Raw genomic sequence first — 14,323 nt, 5'->3', positions numbered from 1 at the left:
CGGGCTCCAGGTAGATGCGGAAGCCGTGCGTGTTCTGCGCGTGCTGCAGCAGGAACCACGCGCTGGTGAAGGGCTGCTTGCATGTTGTGCAAATGTAGCTGGAAGGCTCATCTTTACCTGGGGAGACACACGGACAGAAAGGCAGAGAAGAGAGCGTGAGAAGCGGCGCGGGGCGAGCCTGCCGCGGGGCCACGGACCTGGAAGCGCTTTCTGCAAAGCCCAGGCCCGCAGTGGGGCGACCCTTAGGCCAGGCCCTAGGTGTCCGTCCCCAGCTGGCTGGGGGCTGAAGAAGCCCGTTGTGTGTGTGGGCAGGCGGCCTGGCAATGCCCAGACCGGCCACCGGACCTCAGCTAAGCCAATTCCATTGGCCTCAGTTTGCGCCCCTAAAGAAAAGGTATCCTTGTTCGCGTCGGCTCAGAAGCCAGATGAGATTTTGTGAGAATGCCTGACTCCAACTGTGGGGATGATGTCAAGGGTGGACTGCATAAAGGGTGCCCTGCCCACACTGGCAACTCTCTGGGGGGGAGGGAGGGAGGTGTCAACCAAGGCATGACTGACATTGAGACCCCAGCCTCAGTTTGCGCCCCTAAAGAAAAGGTATCCTTGTTGGCGTCTGCTCAGAAGCTAGATGAGATGTCTATGAGAATGCCTGACTCCAACAATGGTGATGATATCAAAGGTGGACTGCATAAAGGGTGCCCTGCCCACACCGGCAACTCTCTGGGGGGTGGAGGGGGAGGTTGTCAACCAAGGCATGACTGACATTGAGACCCCGATAATTCTTTGTCGTGGGGGCTGCCCTATGCACTGTAGGATGTTCAGCAGCATCCCTGGCCTCTACACCCCCCTGCCCACCCCCACCCCCAGTCACTAAGATAAAACATTTCTCCAGGCATTACCAACTGTCCCCTGGGGGGCAAAACTGAACCCCCAACCCCTTTGAGAACCACTGATGAGGCAATATTTGCTCCAAGGAAGTTCTAAGAACACAAGTCAGACGGAATCACCTTGCAAAGGCTTTTTTAAAAGAAATGGCTGCCTCGTTTGGGATTTTAACTCCAGGAAATTCTAGGGTTTCATATATCAGCATCCGCGCAGAAAGCGCTATCAAACTTCAACGTGGACATGCAGGCGCAGAAGGAATTAGCATGCTATGAAGATTACTACTGTGTGACAGCTGCCCCTCCGTGGCCTCACACACACTCTAACCATAACCACTGCGTGGGGTCGGCCTCCACAGACCCCCCAGAAGGGGAGGGGGCCATTGGCTTACATGAAGTCCTTTGCCAGAAAGTTAACCGAATGGAAGAATGCCAGGCCCACCACAGCAGTAGGGATCAATGGTGGCACGCATGGGTTTGCTACAAACTGGCTCTGGGGGGGAGAAGGGGAGCACTGGGTACAAACTGTCACAGACCCTGATGGCACTGAGCCAGGGTGGAGTCTTGTCCGTCACTGGGGCAGTCATGGAGCTGAACGTTCCGTCCAGAGCCCGTCCTGTGGCTGCCCCCCTCAACCTGCAGGTGAGGCTGCCGCCTGTCCTACTGCTTCACACACACAGGACGACGCGGGCTGGCCCTGCCTTCCACCACCAGATCTGCTCGCTGGCCGGAAGGAACGGGGAACACGACATCACAGCCACAATCTGGAAGAACCCCTTCTGCTTTCTCCACCTCCCCTGTACCTGGGAGATCCTCACAATGATAAACCCGAGGAACCATGCTGGTGACCATAACCAACGTTAGTAAGTTGATGGGAGGTACAGTGGGGTGCAGAGGGAAGAAGCCAGTCCCCGCCTTGCCCTGGTCCATTGAAGGACTTCTGAAATCCTGTACAGAGATTCCGTTTTTGTTTTCCACCCATGAGTTATATTTCTGGGGGGCTGCACCCTCAGCAGGAAAAACCAAGGGGCTCGGACCGAATGCCGTGAATTCCACGCCGGTAGGTTAGTCTTGACGACTCCCGAGGGGGCAGGGCCTCCCGAGCCACGCAGGGTGTGCGATGTCACAGAAAAGCAGGCCGACCAGGGCGCAGGGGGTCGACTCTGCCGGGCCACAGAGCTGACGGGGCCAGGCACAGAGCCGACAGAGCCACGCAGGGTGTGCGATGTCACAGAAAAGCAGGCTGACCAAGGCGCAGGGGGTCAACTCTGCCGGGCCACAGAGCCGACGGGGCCAGAGCCCCACCTCCGGCAAGCGAGGCCAGCTTTGCGGGTTTGCTGTCCTACGGGATCATTTCACTCTGGTCTCCTCTGTCGTGTCTGCGCGCGTGGTGGCGAGGAGACCGCTGGGGAGGAAGGCCGGAAAGAAAAGGGAAACTGATGTTCAGCTTCACCTCGCTTCTAAACAGCTCAAGGAGAACCTCTGAGCGAGACGCTTTCCTTTCTCCAGGGCGTCTGGGGACTTCAGTTCCTCACGCTGGGGCCCCAGGAGAATCGTGCCCACCTGGAAAGCGGTGGGGGACCTTCCCAAGGCCCCGGGCAGCACGTGGGGGTGCAGGGCCTCACAGCACCCCAGCACCCCCTTTCTGCATGCCACTCAGCTAGACAGGAAGTGCCGTTTCCTCGGAGGCACCATCTCCCATCCTGGCTTATTAGTTACTCTCCGTGGGAGACGGACTCGCTACCTCCTGCAGACGCACGGGAGAGCAGGCCAGAGGCCATATTTATAGAGTCTTCCTCAAACCCTCTCCTGGAGCAGGATAAATAAGTAAGAAATAAGAAGCAGATTGTCTTCCTCAAACCCTCTCCTGGAGCAGGATAAATAAGAAATAAGAAGCAGATCGATAAAAGTTCTTTCTGACACAGCAGCTAATAGCACAGATGAAGGGCCACACCCCACAGGTCGTAGGGCTTCAAATTAAAGGGCGCCTCCATGCCTTCACCTGGGCTTCGGCCATTCATCGAGTCCCAGCACCAGGGGCCCCTCCCTTCCCCCACTCTCCCTTTCCATCATCTGCATTTCCTTGGGTATCTCCAGAGCACTCCTGTTTCTTGCACTGACAGCCACGCATTTTCTAGAAAATTCTATAGCTAGCCAAAGACCAGTCAGAACTCCGAGGCAGGCTCTGCAGGCGAAATGGCCGATTAAAACGTTTTTTAAAAATCAACTCAAGATGGCAGCTGCTGGGAAACGTGTAGCCACACGTCCCAAACAGCTCAGACGTTTCCACTTCTCGTTTTTTAAAAAAAGAGGGGCAGGCGCCTGTCAATCTCTAACTGGGCGCGGCCTGGGGAGGAAGTCACCTGCCCGGAATTCACCATCAGGCGCATCCCTCAAGTCGGGTTGCTGGGCCCCTCGTCACGCTGGGGTGAGCCCTTTCTTTTCCTGCCCCCGGAAACGGCTGAGCTCCCTGGACTCCCCCCTCACCTGGCAACACTCACCCCGGCGCTGGCCTTCCCGGGACCCGGCAGCTTCTGACTTTAAAACCCTGGGGCCCTCACAGGCCCTCCCTGACACCTCTCCCCCCTCTTTTTTAAATAAAATGCTCATTTCCATTCCCACCTCACGGAGATCTCCCGCCCAGAATCGCCTTGAGCACCGGGGGCCTCACACGTCAGAACTGAAGGACGTCAGAAAGTCTTGGGGAGCCACGCGGAGCATTTTTCTATCCGAAACCTGGCGGCGCACACAGTCCCGGACGGCTCCTTCGCAAACGCAGCAGCAGACCCTCGGTGAGAGGGCCGCCCCTTCCCCTTCGGGGACCAGAGGTTTCCTCGCTGGCACCCGACCTGGAGCTCAGGGCCACCTGCCCGGAGGTGAACTGGAGCCTCCACGGGTGAGGACCCCACCGGTGGCCCAGACAGGACCCACTTCCCACTGGGCTACGGAGGTTCCAAGCTGCCGGGCGGACGCCTGGGTTATTCTGAAGTGACTTACACAGCAGCGTGGAGCTCGGCCTACAGACCTGGAACTGTCAGCTGCACTGGGAGCGATAACTCAGGCTTAAGGTCCACGCTGGGTCTTCTTCGCTTCGCGGGCTCTAAAGGGAGCCCCCTGTGTTTTTCTCAAGTTCAAAACCCTCTGTGATCTCTCAGCAACGAGCTAGCAGTGTGGGTTCACACCTCTGCCTTGACCTTCCCAGCACAGTTAAGTCAACCAGGTCCTTAAGCGCTCGAGCCTCGATTTCCTCATCAGTAGAATGGGAACAACACACTGGGGGCAACCAAGCAGGGCCCAGTACGTGGACACACCCTACAGAAGTCCCCGCTGCCATGCAGATGTTCGGGTTTGGGGCTTTGCATGATTCGTGTGTTTTCTTTTTGTTTTGTTGATCCTAACCTGAGGATATCTTTTTCCATTGCTTTTCAGGGAGAATGTAAGGGTGAGAAGAAGGGGAAGGAGGAGAGAGAGAGAGAGAGAGAGAGAGAGAGAGAGAAAGAAGAAAGAAAGAAAGAAAGAAAGAAAGAAAGAAAGAAAGAAAGGAAGGAAGGAAGGAAGGAAGAAAGAAAGAAAGATGTGAGAGACACACATCAACTGGCTGCCTCCCTTCGGTGCGCGGGCCAGTGCTCTAACCACTGGACACACTGGCCAGGGCTTGTTGGTTATTGTCCATCTCGGACCCAGCACTGGGTGTTTCTGGGATGCCTGTCGGTATAGCTCTGGCAGTAATAAAACGCTGGAGGGATTCTAATGCAGCCCACCTAACGCACGGGAGGCTCCAGGGAAGCCGAAACTTGCAAACGTTGAGGAAACATCATTTTTTATTGTAATGCTTGGGAACAGACACCCAACTGTACTCCTGCAGAGAAATGCTACTCTCCCTCTGCTATTCAAGTTTTCTCTATATTGATTTCAAGAGAGGAAGGGAGAGGGAAAGGGATATAGAAACATCAATGATGAGAGAGAATCACTGATTGGCTGCCTCCTGCACGCCCACACTGGGATCGAGCCTGCAACCCAGGTATGTGCCCTTGACCAGAATCAAACCGGGGACCCTTCAGTCCACAGGCCAACGTTCTATCCACTGAGCAAAACCGGCTAGGGCTGTTAAGGTGTGTGTTTTAATGAGCATTTAAATAATTTCCTCGTCAGTATGCCAGTGACTCTAATAGTACCAATAAAGGTATCAGGGACGACGGCAATAAAACACACACCTTTACTGGAGTTATTCGTGGAAGAGGCCATCGCTAGGGGCCGAGTTTCCCGTCTCCCACCGAGGCCAAGCCACCCCGTTGGAAGGGCAGCCTGCCTGCAGGGCCTGGGACACAGGCTGCCCTGTCCTCCAAAAGCTGGAGGCCGAAATCAGAACCGGGCCCTCTGCAGCGTGCGCCGCGTTTTACAGCGGGTCTGGCACGTGCACAGCCGCTTCCTGCTGCTCGCATGGTGTCGGGGGAGGCCAGGCCAGGGCTGCGTTCCTGCTGGCGGTGCTGAAGCCCAGGATGGCAGAGGCCCCCAGCCAGCAGGGGGAGGCTTCCCGGCCCCAGGCTCCATCTGCTGCTCAGCGCACAGCCCCACCCAGGCACGGTCACTCCCTTCACACTTGTCAGGGCCTGTTTCCCAGTGAAAACAGCGGAGAGAGGTTCTGTGTGTCCGCCCAGTGAAGGGCATCGACGGTGCTTTGATGGGACCCAATCCGGTTCCCCCGCAGGCCCGGCCCCTGGGCGGGAGGGAGACCTTTCACAGAGCGAGTGAGCCTGAAGGGCACACCATGCACGCAGCACCTGGTGGAGGGGCCGTGAGATGCCAGGCAGCCAGGTCAGGAGCAGGAGGCTGGATCCCGGGTGCCCTGTGGCAGGCCCCTCCCCCTCCCTGGACTCCACGGTGCCCACTGTCCACAGAAAGGGCCTGGGTCTCTGACCCACCACCCAATCTAGGACAGCGAACATCGCTGGTCTCCACAGTTCCAAATGGCAGCCATTGGCATCACTATCCTCCCTTCGATGTGGAGACCCCTTCCCAGAAAGTTTAAAACCATCTCCCCTCTCCGGGTCCCAGAAAGAAAATGTCAACCAGCGACCCTGAGGGGGGAGGGGGTCTTTGTAAGTTTCATATTCGTGTTATTTCTGAACACTAACGTCTAGGGAATCCCTGACCATCGCTGCTTGTTCTGAATGCGTTCCATCAAAGGCGGCCTGACAGGGAGAGGTGGCACTGGGGACGCCCAGTCACAGCAGGAACAATCAGCCATTATTACATCCTCACCGCAAGCCGGCCCACGGCTAAGTGCAATCAGCCTCACACGAGGCTCCCGACAACCCTGAGGTCGGAACTGTCATCAGCACCATTTCACAGATGAGCAAGATGAGGGTGGGAGGAGGAAACGGTCTGCCGGAGGCCACCAGACACTGTGCTTCTGAGCTGAGCGTTATGCTGTAACTTAGCCTGATGGCCCGGTCAAGAGGAAGAGTGTGGGGACCTGGGGTCCCCCGAGCCCAGGGACCTGATGGCATAGGACACAGCTGCGTGTGCCTGGTATGGGACCTCTGCTTCCCGCCCAGGTGCTAACGAACACGTGGAGACGTGTTGCTTTCGGCTAGAATGTCAATACCTCGGTGAAATCGTGCTGATTATTTCATGGGCACGTAATAGCTGCCCTTTGTTGGGTGGGCGCTGGTGCTGGTGACACTGGGGGTAGCACTATCATGGCGAATACACACTGTCCCTGGTGATGAAGCGCTGAGCCTGCCTCAGCTGGCAGAGCCCACACCCCTCCCCCCGTGCCCATGGCAGACACTACCAATCGCCGGGAGGAAGCAGGCCAGGGCTTGGCAGGATTCGGAGGGTCCAGACCTGCCCTGGGCCTCCTCTGACCTGCATCACCCGACTCTGTCCTCAGGATCACTCGACACACGGTGACCATTTACAGCAGCAATAAAGGACACTCGGAGACCATAAGTAAGTTGCTCAAGGCCACATGATTGGTCTTGGGTTATTTATTAAAACGGACTATCTGGGCCGGATTCCAGCTCCCTGCGGACAGGGATCGATCAGGTCTCGTCCGCTGCTGTGACGCGGGCCACCAGCATGCCCGTCCTTCAGAACCAGCGGTGGCCCGTGTGAGCGGTGTGTCCTGTCTGCTGCCCGGGCTCTGTGTCACTGAAGTCTTCGCCATCGGGAGAAGGTCATCTGCCCGATCTGGGTGAACCGGCCCGGCTCCAGCCTGCCTTCCCGGCGAGGCCAGCTCCAGCTCAGCCCTCAACGAACGGCCCCACTTCCCGGGCACGCCAGGCACAGGCCCCACCCGGCACACCCACGCTCTCCACCGGCTGCATGCCCACCACCGGAGCATGCCAGGATCCCGGGCGACTCCAGACAGACTGAACACCAGGCCACCGCCAGTGCCCACCTGGCAGCTGCCCTGGGCAGAGTGGGCGAGCAGGCCAGCGATGGGCCTGAATCACAGAGCAAACGGCACCTGCACCCCCAGAGGAAGCCCGGGCACTCCGCCTTCGGGATACAGCCAGACTCGCTGCCCACCCCTGCCCCGGCCACTCCCCCTCCCAGCCCTCTCCTCGGGGCTGCGCACCTTCACACATCCGTGCACCTGCCATTCCAACGCCTGGACACCTGCCTTTCCTTCCCTCCCCCCAAACATCTCCTTAGACCCAGGCCAGGCAGAGCCCGACTCCTCCCACAGCATTCTGGGAATGCTGCCGGATAGGCATCACCATACGCATGGTCAGTTTTGCCCTTGACTTTGGTGTGTTCATCTCACATCCAACCTGCACGTGCCAGTGTGGGCATCTCAGGTGGACACTCACTGCGACATTGGGAGATGGGTTTGAATCCAAATTCTGTGAGGAAGTGGAAGTAAGGCTCATCACAGTTAAGGGAGGGGCCCAAGGTCACGCCACCCAGTCTGAGCCCAGGCCGGGATCTGAGTCCAGGCGCACACCTGGCTGCTGACTGCCCCTCCACTGCCACGGCAAAGTCTGCCACAGGGGGCGCTGAGGAGGGGCCTGAAGCAGCCATTCCAGCTGCACCGTGAACACCAGTGGGGCCAGCGATGGCAGCTGCAGGCTTGCAGGAAACGCCACGGGTCCCTTGGCCGGGAGGGAAGCAGCCTCACACAGTGAAGAAACCTCGCTCAGCCTCAGCATTGTGGGGAGTCCCTTCACCCCGCAGTGTCCGTGTGGCCGAGGAGAGCTTTGTGCTTCAGATGCCTGGAGTCAGCTCGGGCGGGGGATTGGGCCCTCAGACTTCATCGAAGCCTCAACCCAAAGCCCTACCGTCCCCCCCGACGGCCAACTGTGCACTAAAACACCCGTGAATCCCGCCTCCAGCCAAAGAGGCGTTCCTGGAAGTGAGTGGACCGAGGAGAGCTGACCGTGCCCCGCGTGCTCCAGGGACATGCCTTTCTCATGCATGCACTCACTCACTCACTCACTCCTCACCCATCCAGTCCCCACGTGCTGGGTGCGAGCTGCCAGAGGCCCCGCGTGACCCACCCTCCAGGAGGCCACAGGTAGGTTCGGGATCAGGGTGGGCTAAGCTGTGGACCACAGGGTCCTACGGCAGAGCAGACCCTGCGGAGTGGGTTCAGAGCGCCCGGGCGGGAGGCAGGCAGGAAGCCCTGTGTGCGGTGAGGTCGAGCCGGACACAGGGACAACGGCACCTGCCTGCCAGGCAGGAGAGGCGGGTGGAAGGCCCGGCTTGAGCACATGGAAGGCGCCTGAGCCCACAGACTGCAAGTCGGTTTGCTGCAAGAGGAGGCGGTGAGGGGAACAGGAGATGCAAACAGAGGGGCTCACACCTGCGAGAATTCCCCTCCCGCGTTTCCCTCCGGTGCGGCCCCTGCTCGTCCCGGGGCGCCCCACGCAGGGCTGTCCTCGCTCCCCCACGCGCACATCCAAACCCAGGGCTAAACGTGCCTGTGAAGAACCTGCCCTGCTCTCTGGGCCCTGCTACTTCTCCTAAGATGCCAGGAGGGACCCGGGGCCACAGCCACGGTCACATTACCCTGGCTGGTACCCCAGAAACCACTGCACCGTCATAGAAAAAGGTGAAAGGGCCTTCTCAGCCCCATTCACACGTGTGTTCCTCCCTCCCTCCAACCTTTACTCCACGAACGAACATACGAAGTGCCAGGCCCTGTGCTGGGCGCAGGGACGCCGAAATGAGCGTCCCCATGGAGCCGGCGGTCAAGGGCAAGGGGCTAACGTGTCCACATACAGCTAGTGAGAGCCCAGGCCACAGTCACCGGTAAAGGGTGTGCCACGTGGTCCAGGACCCAGAGGAAGGAGAGACCAACAGCCTCGGAGGGTCAGAGGGATTCCTCCCAGGAGGAGACCCCGAAACGGAGTTCAGGGGGAATGAGTCTGTCGCACAGAGAAGGGCCTGGGGTGGGATTCTGGAGTCGGGAGGAACCGGAGGTGCAATTGAAAGGGGCTTGGGCTTAGCCTGAGGAGGCTCTGGAATCAGGCAAAGATCGGCTGGAAGCAGATCAAATTCCATTGTGTCAATTCTAGCACAAGGGGGGGAAGGAAGATTTTCGAGCCCACACTCAAGACGACTTGAGTCATCAACTGCTCGGTATAAGGAGACCTCAGTGCAGCGGGAAGATGGAGGTGCACGCCGTGGAGAGCTTAGCTTCAGACCAGATCCACTCTTCCCAGATGGCGAGCCCATTAGGCTCAGAGAAATGAGACGGGAGGGTGGAGTGGGGGAGGGCGGGAACACAGAGGGATCTTCAAACCCAATCCAGGAGGATCACTGCCCTCCAGGGAGGCTCCTACCTCCCGGTGGTTCAATGATCCCGCCCGGCCTCTCAGCCTAACCCCCAGGAAGCCACCTTCAGGCATGGGGCGGTCCAGCCTCTTAGTGACACAGGCAAGAAGCAAACGGAACCGCAGCTGCAGGCGCCGAGCACCCCGATTTCCCCAGGCTCGCTGTCAACTGCTCCGTTCTGTGGTCAGACCAGGTGTGCAGTTCAGGCTGCAACAAAGCAACGTCGCTGACCGCGGGGTACTTCGGGGGGGCGGGGTGAGAACAGCCGTGTTTGCCACTAAGATGGGGGAGCCAGGGGCAGGACACACGGAGCGGCTTTAATTGTGGTAACTCGTGAACGACATTCTCGGAAAACTAGGCCTGTTTCTCTAGATCAGCGGCCACCAGCCGGTGGTCTGCGGAGCACTGGTGGTCCGTGAGGCCCGAAAGGTTGGCGGCCGCTGGTTTAAGGAAACCTTTGGAGCAGCGGCCGCTAACGGGTGGCCCGCGGATCGCCGGTGGTCCGTGAGGCCCTAAAGGTTGGCGACTGCCACTCTAGATCAGCGGTTCTCAACCTTCTGGCCCTTTAAATACAGTTCCTCGTGTGGTGACCCAACCATAAAATTATTTTCGTTGCTACTTCATAACTGTAATGTTGCTACTTTGATGCATCGTAATGTAAATACCTGATATGCAGGATGGTCTTAGGCGACTCCTGTGAAAGGGTCGTTCGACCGCCAAAGGGGTCGCAACCCACAGGTTGAGAACCGCTGCTCTAGATCATCTTTATAGCGTTTTCCCCTTTGCATAGGCACTCGAATCTGCTGGAAATAATACGTCCTCCCTGTTATCAAGGGATGCATCGTTGGGGTCCCTTGAGCCTGGCATCCCTGAGAAGGACCTACCTTTTCCAGTGTGTTTGAGGGTTCTGTTCCCCTCACCCCAACACCCCCCCCAAATATGGGGTTTTCTGAAAGGTAGATTCTGGGACTCTGGGGGCAGGAATTCAGCAGAGAATGGGAACAGGAAGCACAGAGCCAACCCTCGCTATCATTTAATGGGAAACGGAGTGAATTAAGGAATAAGCCGGCAAGAGGGCCGGAGAGGGCTGCAGGGTGTGCGTGCGCACATGCATGCTCACCTCCTCCGGGTCTCACGCACGCCTGCCGGGGACACAGGAAGTCTGCCCCCCCCCCCCCCCCCCCCCCCCCCCCCCCCCCCCCCCCCCCCCCCCCCCCCCCATCGTTCACAACTCCCTTCCCAGGCAGGCCTCCGCCCTTCCCTCCCTTAAACCCACACAGATCTCCACATTCCACCCCAAGAAGTATTGCAGGGGCAGTAAATCTCGCGTTAATGGAGTGTACGTTTAGCTCCGAGGAGATAATTGACGTTACGAAGAGCCTCCGCCCCGGCGCTATAGGTCCGCGAATGCAGAGGGGACTCGTTACGGACGCACCACAAACAAGTAGTAATATATGTATATTGTTCTGAGTGGCATTACAGCCAAAGTGTTCCGGTCCGCGGGGATTGATAAAACACAAGAAAACAGCAGACATGCACTTGTAAATTTGTCTCATTTGTCTCTGAAGTTAAAGGTTATTCCCTTGTTCTGAATTTGTAATAAAAACATGCTGGCCCAAGCTTTGTGGAGAATGTTTGAATATTTAAATTGTGTATAATGATGGGCAATTACGGGGTAAAAACTGGACCTTCTGAATGGGGGAGTGCCGTGTGGATGGCCCAGTGTTTTCCCGCCGATGACTCATTTATCTTTAATGCGTCGCAGGCGCCTTCCCCCAAAGGGCTACAGGGACCGTTCCCGGCCGGGTCCCTCCCCCCACGAGCCAGGAACCAGCCGAGCCTGGGTTTGCCAGGGTGAGAGGGATTTTTTTTTTCTTTTCGTTTTTCAGTTTTGTTTTCTTAAAATTGCATAGCACATCTCTCCAACCAGGGGCACAGACACAGGCCACGGCCCCTCGAGGGCACAGCACCAATCTCCTGTGCCCCCAATGGGCACCCCCCAGGAGGGCAGGGGGCTGGCAGCAAGCCCCAGCTGTGCCCACGGTGGCACATCTCCCGCTCAGAGCCGAGGTGCCCGCCTGGCCCGCCCAGGTTAACCAACTGCAGCGTTCGAGTAACTCCAGCCAGCTTGTCACCAAGCACAAAAGTCATCAGCGAGTGAATGTTCTTTTCTGCACCACAATTAAGACGAATCAATACGACGTGCCACAAATGGTATTTTACTCTCAATAAGGACTCGAGCTGAGTTTATTCAGAATATTTTAGCGCCTCCCCGGGGGATTTGGGGCCTACGCAGATGGCAAATAAAGTACTCAGCCTAAGGCTACAGCACATTATGGTAATTCTAATGTCAGATGTACTTTAATATACAGCTCTATTTAATCACCCCATTATTTCACATTTCCATATGAAAAAACCTGCGGCACTCGCGGCGCCGCGGCCAAGCGGCCGGGTGTTAGAAAATCGGAGCATCCGGAGATGTACCGACAGCCACGGGAGGTTACAGGAAACAGAAACCTAGCACCCCCACCCCCGCCCAGGTTCACACAAAAATGCAGGGGGGTGTGCGCGCGTGTGCACGCATGTGCTGGCACACATGCACACACACACCAGGTGGTGGGGAGAGAATCACACCGTGCTCACTACATGGTCCCCCCTCCAAAACCCGTGAGCCCAGCAGGGCGGCTGGGTGGCCCAGCGGCTCATGCCCGTGGCCCACAGGGACTGCGCCAGCTGGCTCTCATGGCACTGCCCACCCCACCCCCAGAAGGCAGATGAAGGCAGCAGCGACGCCAAGGGGCAGGAGGCTGTGCCCGTAACAAAAGAGGAGGGGACCGCTCCAGGAGGATGGGGGCTGGGGGCTGGGGGCTGCAGCCCAAACTGACCGCAGGATCTGCACCAGGGAGGCGGAGGCCCCGAAGCCCAGGCGCCCGGGAGGGGAGTCCTGTGAGTTCCGAATGGCCACAGCACCTCCAGGCTGGCTGGGCCCGCCAGCTGGCGGAGAGGCGCCGGCGGAAGCACGGGTTTTGGCTGAGCCCAGGAAGTCACTCTCACGCTGTCACGCGCATACTTGGCCACGCGGCGTTCCAAGAAAGCCCAGCACGAAACCCGCTGACCACCCAATTCTGGATTTCTCCAAAGATGGGTTTGCTGATGGATGAAATGGCACCTGGCACCTGACCCTGTCGGGTGCGCCAGTAATGAGTCAACGCGTAAAGCCACAGAATAGGATTCTAGCGAATGGTTACCGCGTATGTCATCAAAACGAGGCGCTTGCCTGGGAGCAGGCGAGGCCTCATTCCTCACACGGTAAAAATCCTCCACGGGAAGAGAAGAGAAAGAGAGGGAGGACAGGAGAGAGGAAGGAAGGGAGGAAGGGAGGGAGGGAGGTTGGTTGAGAGAGAGGAGAGGAGAGGGGAGAGGAGAGGAGGCAAGTAAAAGATATGTTATCAAGCCAGTTACCACTTGCAGAATTATCTCAGGGAGGGAGGGAGGGAGGGAAGGAAGGAAAGGCAATGAAGTCCTAACATATGTTGCCCAGAATACTGGCAAATTCCTCAAAATTGTCCATTGACCAATATCATCAGTTACCTAATTCTAAGAGATTTGTCTTATAAGCTCAGCACAGGAAATGTTTTCAAGGAAAACTTCCTGATTATTGGAAGGGGTGAACTCTGGCCACAACCCTGCCTGGCCATTTTGAGTCAGACAGGCCACCTCCCCCCGCCCCACCCGCCAATGGCCACACCTGGTCAACCCTCAAACCAGAAGGGTCCTGGGACTTCTTCTTAAAATACACTTTGGGGGGCAAAATTCAACACTGGGGATTCATTCTCAATTTCCAAGTCCTTTGATCCACCCTGTTATTATTGGTTATTTGTCAACCTAAACATAGAGGCTAATATGACTGCTCTCCAGGCCTTTTACTGGTTGTCAGTTTGGGAGGAATAAAAGGCTAGACCAGCGGTTCTCCCCTGAGGACTTGGGGCCATGTGCTAAGACGGTTCTGATGCCACCCTGGGAGGGGGTGCTGCTGGCACCTTGAGGGTAGAGGCAGGGTGCCGTTAGGCAGCATGTGACAATGAACTACCCGGCCCCAAAGCTGAGTGCTGGGGTTTCACGGTACTGGGCTCCCTTGTGTGCACTTCAGCTTGAACCTGCAGAACAGACTGCAAGAGAAATGTTCAAAATTGGGGGTAAGGAAGAGAGGGAGAAGGGGTGGAGATGGAGGGTGGAGAGAAACTGAGAGACGGGGAAGCAGGGGGCGGGGTGGGGGTGGGGGGCTGACATCATTTACTTTTGGCAAATAAACGAACTGTGGAATCCCAGTCAATCTCATCACTATAGCAATCATCTGCATTCCAGAGTTGCCCGGAGCTGTGCAGCCGGGCCTCCTGGGGAGCTGAGCCTTAAGAGGGGGACGCCAGCCTGCGCAGGCTCAGGAGCAGGAGCAGGAGCTGTGGCCGCGCCCCCTCCATGGCCACCCCCAAAACACCTCCCTCCCGACTGGGCTAGGCCCCCAAGGCAGGGAGGGCAGGGGCTGCCCTAGATTCCGCTGCTCAGATGTGAGTCTTGCAACAGCAGCTGCAGGAGACGAAAACCCAAATATCCTTCCTGAAGTCAGAGAGATAAAAACACAATTTCTGCTGCGTTCG

General features: G+C 57.6%; 1 protein-coding gene across 1 annotated transcript in view; it reads right to left on the bottom strand.

The window, feature by feature from the left end:
- The window catches only part of BCL11B (B-cell CLL/lymphoma 11B (zinc finger protein)), a 92,572-nt gene that overhangs the window by 1,973 nt on the left and 76,276 nt on the right, over positions 1 to 14,323 (bottom strand). Inside the window, exon 4 of the mRNA XM_005877899.1 lies at positions 6 to 117. Within this exon, the coding sequence (XP_005877961.1) occupies positions 6 to 117 (112 nt within the window). The remainder of the gene's footprint in view (positions 1 to 5; positions 118 to 14,323) is intronic.

The sequence above is a fragment of the Myotis brandtii genome, unplaced genomic scaffold (genome assembly GCF_000412655.1).
Source record: "Myotis brandtii unplaced genomic scaffold, ASM41265v1 scaffold535, whole genome shotgun sequence".
Lineage (NCBI taxonomy): Eukaryota > Metazoa > Chordata > Mammalia > Chiroptera > Vespertilionidae > Myotis > Myotis brandtii.
Note: the sequence above shows the minus strand (reverse complement) of the source record. Positions and strands in the feature narration are given on the sequence as shown.